Source organism: Odocoileus virginianus, chromosome 16, assembly GCF_023699985.2.
Source record: "Odocoileus virginianus isolate 20LAN1187 ecotype Illinois chromosome 16, Ovbor_1.2, whole genome shotgun sequence".
Lineage (NCBI taxonomy): Eukaryota > Metazoa > Chordata > Mammalia > Artiodactyla > Cervidae > Odocoileus > Odocoileus virginianus.
The window spans coordinates 18,090,767-18,104,105 of NC_069689.1; the positions used below are offsets into that span (position 1 = coordinate 18,090,767).

The 13,339-nt window shown below is 39.0% G+C and overlaps 1 protein-coding gene across 13 annotated transcripts in view; it reads right to left on the bottom strand.

Annotated features, from left to right (window-relative positions):
- UNC79 (unc-79 homolog, NALCN channel complex subunit) overlaps positions 1-13,339 on the bottom strand; it is a 270,926-nt gene that overhangs the window by 70,630 nt on the left and 186,957 nt on the right. For 11 of the 13 annotated variants that reach the window (XM_070477922.1, XM_020875952.2, XM_070477919.1 and 8 more), the window contains 3 exons: positions 6,557-6,664; positions 2,880-2,996; positions 184-267 (listed from right to left, as the gene is read on the bottom strand). In XM_070477922.1, coding sequence (XP_070334023.1) covers positions 184-267; positions 2,880-2,996; positions 6,557-6,664 — 309 coding nt within the window. The remainder of the gene's footprint in view (positions 1-183; positions 268-2,879; positions 2,997-6,556; positions 6,665-13,339) is intronic. The other 2 variants (XM_070477923.1, XM_070477916.1) reach the window with 1 other exon arrangement.

Sequence of the window (13,339 nt, forward strand, 5' to 3'; positions counted from 1 at the left end):
GATTTTTGTCAGTCATGTTCAAAGATGGGATGTCACATGTCATACACTCACTTCTAAGTCATGGAAGAATTTGAGCAAAGTTTGAGTCCTCTGAATAAGAGATTTCAGCCCCTGCTGGGTGACTAGATGATTGACATACACAGTTCCTTTCACTCTTATAGTCAGATCTGTGACACAGCTCACCTCTCATTCTCAACGGCTGTCCCTCCAGGTCAGGATTTAGGCACACTGGCACATTACACTGGCGTTTCCCGGGCTGTATCTGTTCTGTGGATAAATAGAACATTTCAGTCTTCAATGTGGTCAACTGCACACAATTCACAATACAAAGAATTTAACCAATAATCTCTCGGGGCCATCTTTGGTGATTGATAGTGTTGCTTATTAACATTTATAGGAAACATTCTAGACTTTAGCATAGGGTTGCCTGGGCTTTCCCTATAAACCTGCCATTCAGGTGCATGAAATGCAGCTGAAAGCAGGAGAGCATCTAAAACCATCCCCCCAAAGTCTAGATTCTCTAATCTCCACTCCCAAAAAGCTCAAGTCCCATATCTCTTGATATGAAATGAAAGAAAAAAATGAAAGGCCAATGTCACAGCCATGAAAAAAATGTTTTATGCAAATCAATAAAAACATAGGTGATCATTTGCGGCAATGACCAGATAGATCATCCAGAAAACATGTGGAACTGGTAGCAAGGAAATGAGAGGTGTCTGACTGAGGGCTGAGGAACAGGAATAAGGGGACAGGGGCAGATGGAGGAGCAGCACTCCAGGAACATTTGTTTCAGGTGAAAGATGAGGCAAAGAAGCAAGCCATCAGATGTGCAAGGGTGGAGAAGTGGCAAGTACTCCGTGAACGAGCAGGTGCATGCTGCTGTAAGTTGATCATGACCCAGGCTTTAGGCTGCCTGTCTCAGTGTGCCTGCAGGACCAGATGTGTTCTTTTGGAGACGAGCAAGTCACTGAATCAACATGACACTGTATGTGGTATACAGTGACATGCCACCTAACATGAAGCTCCACACTCATCGACTCTCCTCTGGTCTTGGATTCGGGGGGAACTTTTTATGATACTAATAAAAGCGAGAATATTGAGATGAAGCTCCAGGAGGACTTGGTGACTAGCGAATCAACTTGGAGGATGGAAAACAAGCCCAGGAAAACTCAGAGGAAAGAAATTCAGACAGCATGTCAATGGCGAGTATTAAATGAGAAATCAGAATGATATGAACAAGGCTGCAGTTTGGTTGAAAAGTGAAAAACTCAGTTAAATGGGTTATTTGGCATCATGTAGATTTTTTTCTAGATTAAAATTTGGAAGAGAATTTTATATCTATTTGCCTTTTTATACTTTACAGAGTCGACCACTCCAGGTTGTAATTGTAGTCAGAATCTACAATGGTTAGCTTAGGCTGAGCTTGATACAGAGAACAGTAGTAGCATAATAAAAAAAAAAAATCTCCAGGGCCTCAGATGCACCTATCAAAAGATGGGTATTTAGTTATCAGAGAATGAACCAAACAAATATTTCCATTGTCAGTTCCTGACATAGCATCAGCTCAGTAAAGAGAGAAACAAAGTCCCCTCTGGTGTGAACAAAAAAGCTTCACCCAAACCCAGTGAACTCTCAAAGCTGGTTATTCAGTGTCTTCTCTCCTTGTCACCCTTAACCCACTGGCTTTTGGTCATTTCATTATTCACTATCACTCATCACTAAAAGGAAGATAAAACACTATACCTTTCAAATGTTAAGAACCTTAGAAAGACCAGCAGAGTTGAAATTATCTGTTAAGTATAGGATTGGGTATGGCGTGTAAGAGTTATTTATCTAGAAGTGTTCTCTCTTTTTTCTTTTTTTTAAAGAATAGTGAGGGAAAATAAGATGAAATCTATGTAGATATTATGGCTATGAGAAATTAACAGATCTTAATATTTTGGTCTTGTGGACATTGCAATTCCTGGTCATAAGGAAGGCTATAAAAATAATTTCACACAACTGTAGCCAGACAGTACTAACCAAGATTTGAAAATAGTCCTATCCAAGTGTTGGCCCCCGGAGCATATCACACTAGTAAATCCTGACATTTTCATAGTGTGTGCATCTTGTGATAAGCTTTCACAAATATAATCTTGTAATCAAATGACCCATTTAATTAAAATAAGAAAAAAAGGAAAGGCACGCACTCAAAAGAGCAAAATTGCGGCAGTACTACTGGCTCGAGGAAGTAGTACATGTGCAGAACGTGGTAACGAAGTTTAGAAAATGCAGGGTGATCATGTTTAAAATAGACAGGTCATGGCAGTCAGTTCTTACTTTAAAATTGAGGTTACAGGCAGTTCCATCGTATGAGCATGAGGGTGTGCAGCTGCAACCTGGTGACCCTGCTAACTAAAACACAGAGCTCATATTCCCAGGCCTACCCGCAGATCATGACGTCACTAAGCTGACATTGGTTATGACTGTCATCATTACTATCATTAGTCCCTTATTTCTGATACATCATCACTTATAAAACAGAGAATATTGATAATCTGGTGTTTTGTTTTCTAATTTGCAACATGAAATCATAGTTCTGTACCCTCCTTTATGCATTTACATCATTTAACCCCCAAAGAAATGGCCTAAAATTATCTTGAATCTGAGTCTTAGAGGAAAAAAAATAAAAGAGTTGGACCAGCTTAGATGGAAGAACCTGTGGCTCTCGAACACTCAGAAAGTTTAAATAGACTTATTAATTACCTTAGGTTTTAAAAAAATGTTTGAACCACAGAATACAAGATAAAGTCTATTCCTTCCCAAGGAAGCAGAGGGGACACAGAGAAAGTAGCATTCCCTAATCTGAGAGGTAAAACAAGAAGAAAAGCTTGACCCACCAGTGTCCCAGTTGCTGATGTTATGGGGGGCGCTAGACTGATGTTCCAGCTGTCGCTTCATTAACTGGCTCATTGTCAGAGCTCCCAGGGATCCCCTTTTCATCTGCCTATACTGAGCTATATGGAGGAAATTAGGAGATGATTACTAAGGGGAATAAATATGCACAGCACACAAAGGCTCTACACAGCCATACAGAATCTTAATTGAACCTTCATCCGCTATTTATAATCATTTAGTAAGTTGTATGCTTCTGTTCAGATGAAAGACTAAAGCACTATGCTATTCTTGGTGCCTTTCTTTATTCAATAAAGAAAGAAAGAGTGGCTATGAGCACTCATCTGTAGCCTGTAAATATTTACCCCAGTTATAACAGTATAATATTTTCATTTACTTCTTCATTTATATACTCCTTCTTGTTCCTCAAAAGACTCAAGATAGATACTACTACTTCTGTATATAATTTATAGCTTAACTTTCTTTAATGGAGCTTGTGCATACATGGTTTCAGTCTCCTGATATCCCCCTGAGGTCCTGTGTGTGTGTTTGTATATGTATATGTATATTTTGGAGTAGGATGACACACATCAACCCCAATTTTTAGAGGGAAATTGAAGCAAATGAAATTGTTACTTGGAACCAACGAGTTAATGAAGTGGTCATAAAATCAAAATGTGTTGACTCCAAAATCAATGCTGTTTTCAATCTCTATATAAGCCTCTGCTTACTGTTTGAAAAATGTGAATCAAATAACATTCCACAAGCATATTGTAGTACACGTCTTTGTTTTAAATGAAATAGTGGTAACATTTTTATCTTGCAATTAGGCATTGACCGAAATCCCATGATTGATATGTCAAGTACATTAAGCATTTTCAAACCAGAAAAACAGTGAAAAGCCCTTCTGCCAATAGACTGCTGAGTGAGAAAGCCATTTGTCTCCTACCCTTCTCCTCTGTGAGTGGTCCCACCAATACCTGTCACCAGCCCAGTGAGAAAGGCCTTTTCTACATGATCCCAAACAACTAGATATTTGAGAATTTGGGGTTATTTACTTTCTTATAAGGACAACTTCAGAAACTGAAGCTCTAAAATTTATACGGTCTAGAAGAGGATGGTAGAAACCAAGAAGTCTGTATGGCCCTTAGAAAGCCTTACATGTTATATACAGGTTTCATAGTCATGGTACCAAGACAGCAACTTGGAGTGATGTGAACTCAATTATGACATTATTTTTAATGTAATTAACATGCTGCTTCATTCATGGTGGCTATGGCATGTTCAGCTACAAAATAATCAGCTGACAAACAGCAGAAGAGAGGGGTGTGAAGGGAATTCTTGTATCTTGGGCTCCATGTTAACTGAATTCACAGAAATGACTATGCAAAGTAATATGAAAAGTCTGATTCTTGGGGTTGACTGGTAAATTTTACAGCTTCATGATTCACTTGAAAGTGCAGCTTTGGGTAAAATTCAAAGGCAGCAATCTTTCAGAAAATTTAACAAATTTCATGTAAAATTCAAAAGTGGAAATCTTTGAGATTTACCAAATTTAAAAATTAGCATCTATCAGACAAAATCAAAGAAAGATTAAAAACCTCTAGTGATAGAACAATTTCTCCAATTATCAGTTGTTTTTAAAGACAGAAGAATTCCCTGAGAGTAAAAATTCTTAATGTTTAGCACAGTGTATAAAGCACCTGGCATTGTCCTCTAAGAACACACCATCAAAAGCTGGTGTGTATCCAATACATGCTTTTAATGGAGAGGAGGAGAAAGGTGGAAATTTAATTATGCATTATGCTAAATCCCAAAGGGCTGGATTCAATCATGATTTTGGGTCATGATTTATCTGACACATTTATTTTGTGATACATTTAGCTAGCACTGAAGTCAAACTGAGTTACTCATCCTGGCTCAATCGTACTCAACTGGGAATTCTAACTATGTAATTCACTATCTCTTTTTAGATGACTCTTGCAAATTAGGAAGAGAAGATACATTTTCATGATTTTAGTATGTGGACTTAAAAATGGGCATTTTATCATGCTTTAAAACAGATTTTTGTGTGTGTGATAAATAAGAACAATTAGGTTCAGGATGAGCCATTCGTCTTTGCTATCAAAAGGGAAAATAAATGTTACTTGGAAACACTTTCTTAGGATTTCTATAATCTCTATTATAACTGAATTTAAATTATTCTAAGGCAGCGGTTAGTCGCTAAGTTGTGTCCAACTCTTTACGACCCCATGGACTGTAGCCCGCCAGGCTCCTCTGTCCATGGGATTTCCCAGGCAAGAATACTGGAGTGAGTTGCCATTTCCTTCTCCAGGGGATCTTCCCAAAGCAGGGAAAACCAGGTCCCCTGCATCGCAGATGGATTCTTTACCGACTAAGCCACCAGGGAAGCTCTAAGCTGTGTTCCATAATAAAAAATACCATGAACTTGAAAAATCAAACAGACCTAGCATCAATTTCTATCTCTATCACTTAATAGCTGTGCAAATTTAGACAAGTCACTTAGCCTCTCTGAACCTCTGTTTCCTAGTCTATAAAATTGAGTCAATACTATGTCATACAGTAGCGAAGGGAGGACTTAATAGACTAACAATGTGTATAAACCATTCAGCACAGTGCCTGGAACATGGTAATTGGTAGCTATTATTACTATTTATGTCTGTAAATGCTTGAAGAACAGGTTATATCTTATTTATTCACCTTTGATCATCAGTGCCAAGCATCATGCCTGGCACTCAGCAAACTCTTAATAAATAGTTGCTGAATGAATGAAAGCATGAATAAATGAATGATGAAGGTGATGTTTTTCCATACTACCAGTCCAACATTTAAGTTAAGATCTTTATCTGGTTTTCAAGGTCATCTTTACTTCAAAAGATGGTCAAATGAAAATTCACTAGCCTTGAGGCAGCATCCACATGGACACAAAATAAACCAGCACATGTGACAAGGGTCTGCAGAAATTACAGGTCTGTTTGTATCTTTGTATCTCTGAGAATTTCCCATGCTAAAATCTCTTAATTGACTCCACTGAGCCAAGTGGACACCCTTATTTTCAAACCTCAATAGAATGCAAGCTCCTCATGGGGAAAATCTAGGACCCAACAACACAGGCAGTTTCAAAATAGTTGCCTCCTATAGATCTAGTAAAGTTTCATGCCAATTTAATTTTCTGATCCTAGAGGGCTACATTCAGAAATAACTTTGGAATCATGATATATCTGATACATTTATTTGATGACAACTGAGAGAAAATTTTTGTCAATGATGGAGGTGATTCAAATTAAACAAAGGTGTTTCATGTAAAAATTCTGTCACAGAGGGTGTTTTTCACTTGTCCCAAAACAAGTTCCACGTCTTGTGTTTAATCCAGTCATATATAATACTTATTTTACTGAATTATGAAATGCAGTGATTATTCCATAACAAATTAGGATTCTTGGCCTATCATTAACCATACTGATTTATCAAACACTTGAGATGCTGACAAAAGTGGGCCTCTATCTCATAGTCTCTGAGAACACACAACATAGCATTACCTAGGAAGTTAACACAAACGTTAAAGAAAAAACAATACCAAGACTGTGAAATTGAACACAAGCCAGCAGATAATGTTCTACAATCGATGGACAGGTGAAACGATCATCAAAGGAAACCTTACTTGATATTGAGGAATGGCTGCTCGTCTCTGGCACACCCGCGTCCAGTGTAGGGGCAGACGAGGATTCTCGCGGCATTTCCAAAGTTGAAAGTCCTTTAGTAGCAGGATCTACCAACAAAAATATTATTTAGGATTCAGGACACTGACTAAAAGCAAGTTTGAGAAACTTTTCCATGTAGTCTCCCCTCTTGCCCAATACTCCCATTGAAATCATTACACACTTTCCGGCCCTACTAATGACTTTACTGGAACCTCATAGACACTGACTTCAAAGTTCCACGGAGAGTTGCTTCCACTTTACACTCTGCATGTGTCAATATGCCTCTCAGAGATTAAAAACAGCACAGTTACAAAGCTAGGGCTTGGCACGCTCACATCACATATCCCCTGCACCTTTCAAGAACTGGATTTCTTTTCATACAAATCCCAAAGACACTTACAGGTAATCCACCTGTTTCATGTTACCACTTCACCTTCATCTATCACTTACATCTCAATTTGTACAGATAATTCCTCCTCCAAAAGGGCAAGCAGGATCCCCACCCCCACATCCCACATTCAAACAAAAAACTGGATCGTGTGTATGTAATCCCAGAGTACCCTGTCCTAACCTTTACCAAAATTAATACACTAAAATGCAAGTGTCTATTTACCTGTCCATAACATCTGCTATCTGCTCAGTCGTGTCCAACTCTTTGCAATTCCATGGACTGTAGCCTGTCAGGCTCCTCTGTCCATAGTATTTTCCAGGCCAGCATACCAGAGTGGGTTTCCTTCTCCAAGGGATCTTCCCGACCCAGGGATCGAACCCATGTCTCCTGTGTTTCCTGCATTGCAGGCAGATTCTTTACCCACTGAGCCATTGGGGAAGCATGCAAAGATAGGTCAACAAAGGACAGAAATGGTATGGACCTAACAGAAGCAGAAGATATTAAGAAGAGGTGGCAAGAATACACAGAAGAACTGTACAAAAAAGATCTTCACAACCCAGATAATCACAATGGTGTGATCACTCACCTAGAGCCAGACATCCTGGAATGTGAAGTCAAGTGGGCCTGAGAAAGCATCACTACGAACAAAGCTAGTGGAGGTGATGGAATTCCAGTCGAGCTATTTCAAATCCTGAAAGATGATGCTGTGAAAGTGCTGCATTCAATATGCCAGCAAATTTGGAAAACTCAGCAGTGGCCACAGGACTGGAAAAGGTCAGTTTTCACTCCAATCCCAAAGAAAGGCAATCCCAAAGAATGCTCAAACTACTGCACAATTGCACTCATCTCACACGCTAGTAAAGAAATGCTTAAAATTCTCCAAGCCAGGCTTCAGCAATAAGTGAACCGTGAACATCCAGATGTTCAAGCTGGTTTTAGAAAAGGCAGAGAAACCAGAGATCAAATTGCCAACATCCGCTGGATCATTGAAAAAGCAAGAGAGTTCCAGAAAAACATCTATTTCTGCTTTATTGACTATGCCAAACCCTTTGACTGTGCAGACCACAATAGACTGTGGAAAATTCTGAAAGAGATGGGAATACCAGACCACCTGACCTGCCTTTTGAGAAACCTGTATGCAGGTCAGGAAGCAACAGTTAGAACTGGACATGGGACAACAGACTGGTTCCAAATAGGAAAAGGAGTACGTCAAGGCTGTGTATTGTCACCCTGCTTATTTAACTAATATGCAGAGTACATCATGATAAACGCTGGGCTAGAAGAAGCACAAGCCGGAATCAAGATTGCTGGGGGAAATATCAATAACCTCAGATATGCAGATGACACCACCCTTATGGCAGAAAGTGAACAGGAACTAAAAAGCCTCTTGATGAAAATGAAAGAGAGTGAAAAAGTGGGCTTAAAGCTCAACATTCAGAAAACTAAATCATGGCATCTGGTCCCATCATTTCATGGGAAATACATGGGGAAACAGTGGAAACAGTGTCAGACTATTTTTTTGGGGACTCCAAAATCACTGCAGATGGTGACTGCAGCCATGAAATTAAAAGACGCTTACTCTTTGGAAGGAAAGTGATGATAGCACATTAGATAATAGCACATTAGATAGCACATTAAAAAGCAGAGACACTACTTTGCCAACAAAGGTCCGTCTAGTCAAGGCTATGGTTTTTCCAGTGGTCATGTATGGATGTGAGAGTTGGACTGTGAAGAAAGCTGAGCGCTGAAAAACTGATGCTTTTGAACTGTGGTGTTGGAGAAGACTCTTGAGAGTCCCTTAGACTGCAAGGAGATCCAACCAGTCCATCCTAAAGGAGATCAGTCCTGGGTGTTCATTGGAAGGACTGATGCTAAAGCTGAAACTCCAATACTTTGGCCACCTCATACGAAGATTTGACTCACTGGAAAAGACCCTGATGCTGGGAGGGATTGGGAGCAGGATGAGAAGGCGACGACAGAGGATGAGATGGCTGGATGGCATCACCGACTCGATGGACATGAGTTTGAGTAAACTCCGGGAGTTGGTGATAGACAGGGAGGCCTGGTGTGCTGCAATTCATGGGGTCACAAAGAGTTGGACACGACTGAGCGACTGAACTGACTGAACTGAACTGAACCTCTGCTAAACCATAAGTAATTTAAGAGCAGGGACTGTATCTAAGTCAGAATAATTACTTACTAGTAACTCAGATTTTTCTCTTTTGTTATAAAATAAAACAAAATTTTATTATATTCTATTTTATTAGTTGAGCAAGAAACAGACTGCATCATTTGTTTCTGCTGTTGACAGAAGCATCTAAGCTGAAATATTTCCTGCAAAATAATACTGTCTTTTTCATCTGTGCATAATGAGAAACAAGCTGTCCCACATTATTCTAGGTGAAGATGACTCTTTAAAGTTTTTTAAAAGTTCAATAGTTTATGACAGCAAACAGCTAAAATTCTTCATAAGCCTCCTTGCCATCTTAAGCAATACTCTCTATATATTGAACTCAATGGGCAGTCTGGAATTACCACTAGGGTTTCCATGATTACAACATGTCCACCCTAAAAGACCTCAAATCCATAAGCTTCATGACAACTGTTTCCTCCTCTGCGATATATTACTAATTGTTTGTTCTCGCCCCAGAGCAAGTCACCATACATTCACACACACATACAATGTAAGCATCCAGACGCTGTTCGATTGGGTGATTATTAAACTGTTGGAAATGAAAGTAAAATACATCCTAGGTTGGGGCTGAGGAGAAAAGCTTTTAAGCATTGATTTGGGAACATCTATTTTTCATTCTCAGAGGTCTTTCTGAATAGATGTGATTGTCAGATAAGAAATTTCTTGATAACAAAAAAGTATAATTGTTACAGTGTTTCCCAAACTCTCCAATATAAAGTATAAAATTACTATTCATTTTAAATTCCTTAGTCATTAAGATATTGAAGATTAGGTTATTGTTTTTCTCCTAGGTATTCTCCACAAACCACTAGTTAAAAACAAGCGCAATATGTCTCTTACTCTTACTTGTCTCTATATTTGCTGCTAGAATGCCATAAATAATAATAGTAAGAGTAGCTTCCCAGGTGGCACAGGGGTAAAGAATATGCCTGCTGATGTGGAAGATGCAAGAGATATGGGTTCGATCCCTGAATCAGGAAGAGCCCCTGGAGAAGGAAATGGCAACCCCCTCCAGTATTCTCGCCTGAAAAATTCCATGCACAGAGAAGCCTGGCAGGCTACAGTCCACGGGGTCGCAAAGAGTTGGACACAATTGAGCACACACACACACGGTATAATAACCTTACCAGTGATGCAGGATGAGAAAGCTTAAAGGCAAGAATTCTTTGATATACTACTGAGACTTTTAGAGTTTGGATATGCTTATTAAAATCATTGGCATCTTTAATTTCAAAGAAGTGTCATTACTGTAAGACAGTTATTAATAATCATTAGTGTATGAAGATTCTTTGAGCCAGGAAATTTTTGCTCAGTCTTAAATCATTATGGGACTGACCAAAAGTCAGTCCTCTTAAGGCTTTTATGAAGCCTTCCATCTATATATAATTTGACAACAAATATTTGAATAGAGATATACACTTAGCTGAAAATTTTTCTATTCAATTTTTCATACTGATATAAATAAAATATCATATTATTGATTCATTCATTCATCAAATATTTGCCAGCTCTCTACTAGGCACTTGGGATATAAACAAAGAACAAACCATAGAAAATTCCTTGCCTTTGGAACGTTCATTTTAGTGGGGAAAACAGACAATAATTAACATATATAAAAGTAATAATATGTTAGGAGAGTAAGTCTTTGCAGAAGAGAAAGTGATTCTAAGATGCCAGGTAGGGATAGAAGGGCATGGTCCAGGCCTCATTGGGAACCTGATGTTTGATCAGAGAATTAAGCAAAATGAGAGAAAAAGCCAGGCATTTTCGGGTATCTAGGGAAGACAGTTTCAGGCTGAGGGATCAGCCAGTGTAAAAGCCTCAAGATAGGAAAATAAAAGGAATGTTCAATAAATGACAGGAGCCACTGGGGCTGAATAGAAGAAATATGGAGAGAATCATGCAAAAATGAAGTCAGAGAACTAATTAATTGAAAAATGAAGTCAGGGAACTAATGAGAATTAAGACACACAAGATTCCAGCCATTTAAAGGACTTGAATTTCTAATATGATAGAAATGAGAGTCAATGGAGGAATTTAAGCAGAGTAAAGGTAAAAATTTACTTTTTCTTCTGTAAAAACAGAGTAAAAAACACGAGATTTCATGTTTTTAAGATCACTATGGTTGCTGTGCTGAGAAGATACGAAGGCAATAAGGGAAGAAGGCAGGAGCCGGGCTAAGAAGCTATAGCAGTTGATCCTGATAAGAGATGTTAATGGTTCAGACCAAGGTGGAAGCACCGGAGACAGTGAGAAAGGGCCAGATTCTGGGTAGATTTTACAAGGTAGATTAAAGTGGCCAGATAAGAGAGGACACCCAGTTAAAATTTAATTTTAGATAAACAACAGATCATTTTTTGAGTATGAGTATGTCTCTTGCAATATTTGGCAGATACGGCCCCAATTCTTCACTCCTCTCTGAGTCAATGACCTGTAACTTAGAAATTCCTCCCATTGAAGAGGCAGAATATATTTCTCTTCTTGACTTTGGTCCATCCAGGTGATTTGCTTTGACTCATGGAATGTGTGCAGGATAATACAACCAAAGGTTTAGAGAGCTCTTATGAAACTGGGCTTGCTCTCAAGCCTCTTCCATTACCATAAAAAAAATATTTCCAGCCTTCACGGGTACCAGGAGGAGGCTGGCCACCCAGTCCAGCTTAGGTTAGCTGATCCACAGATAATCAATAGCCCTGGAATTGAAGAAATGCTTATTGTTAAATGTTGCTGGTATTTTTATGATTATTTGTTACGCAGCATTATTCCAGGAGCAGGAACCTAATGGAGTTGCCTCAGCATACAGAAAATATGGAAAACCATAAGACTAGATGAGATTGCCACTACTAGATGAGATCACCAATACCAGTGTAGGCAGAACTGAGAAAAGGACCAAGGACAAAGACCCTAGGCGATTCCCTCATTAGGGTGATAAGGAGCAATCGACAAAACAGATTGAGAAGGAATGACCATTGAATATGCAGAAAACCAAGATAATGTGTATCCTAGAAGCCAAGTGAAATGAGAGTGAAAAACTTTGTAAACTACTGAGTCAGAAGATAGTATCTAAGAACTGACCATTGGATTTAACAGTGGAAGCCACAGGTGAGCTTGACAAGTGACATTTGAGTGAACTCTGGAAGCTTCATAGGAATTAAACTGGAGATAGTGATATTATAGATATCTCCTTTAAAAGTATTGCTAAAACCTAGAGGGTATTATGGGACTTTCCTGGGAGCTCAGATGGTAAAGAATCTGCCTACAATGCAGGACACTGGGGTTCAATCCCTGGGTGGGGAAGATCCCCTGGAGAAACAAACGGCAACCCACTCCAGTATTCTTGCCTGAAGAATTCCACGGACAGAGAAGCCTGGAGGGCTACAGTCCATGGGGTTGCAAAGAGTTGGACACGGCTGAGCAACTTTCACTCACACTGACTCAGAGAGTATTATGCTAAGTGAAGTAAATCAGACAGAGAAAAACAAATATTATATGATTTCACCTATATGTGGATTCTTAAAAACAAAATGAACAAACAAAACAGAAGCAGGTTCATAGATACAGGGAACAAACTGGTGGTTGCCAGAAAGGAGGGGGATGGAGGTATGCACAAAATAAGTAAAGAGGATTAAGAGGCACAGGCTTCAGTGATAAAACGAGTCACAGAATAATATACAGAATAGGGAATATAGTCAATGATATTGTTTTACTGTAAATGGTGACAGATGGTAACTAAACTTATCATGGTGATCACTGTAACGTACTATGTAAATGTCAAATTGCTATGTTGTACACTTGAAATGAATATAATATTGTGTATCAATTTTACATCAGTAAAAAAGGGGGGAAAGTTTTGCTAAAAGGGAGAAAGCAAAATGAAATAACAATTGGGAGAATTGGGATCAGGAATTTTTCTTAAGAGAGATAAATGAGATGACGTTTGTATCTCGAGTCAAACATATCTTAGAAAAAACCAAGGAAAGAGCAAGAGGGGAGAATTTCGTGGCCTACATTCTTGAGTAAGTAAGAGAGATGGAACTGCATCCACACGCAGAAAGGCTGACTTCAGACCAAAACACAGCTCACCTATAGCTAGGAAGCCCAGGTGTATGAGTGTAGACGACAGAAGGGAGGCAGATAATGGGGGAGGAGGATGTGGAT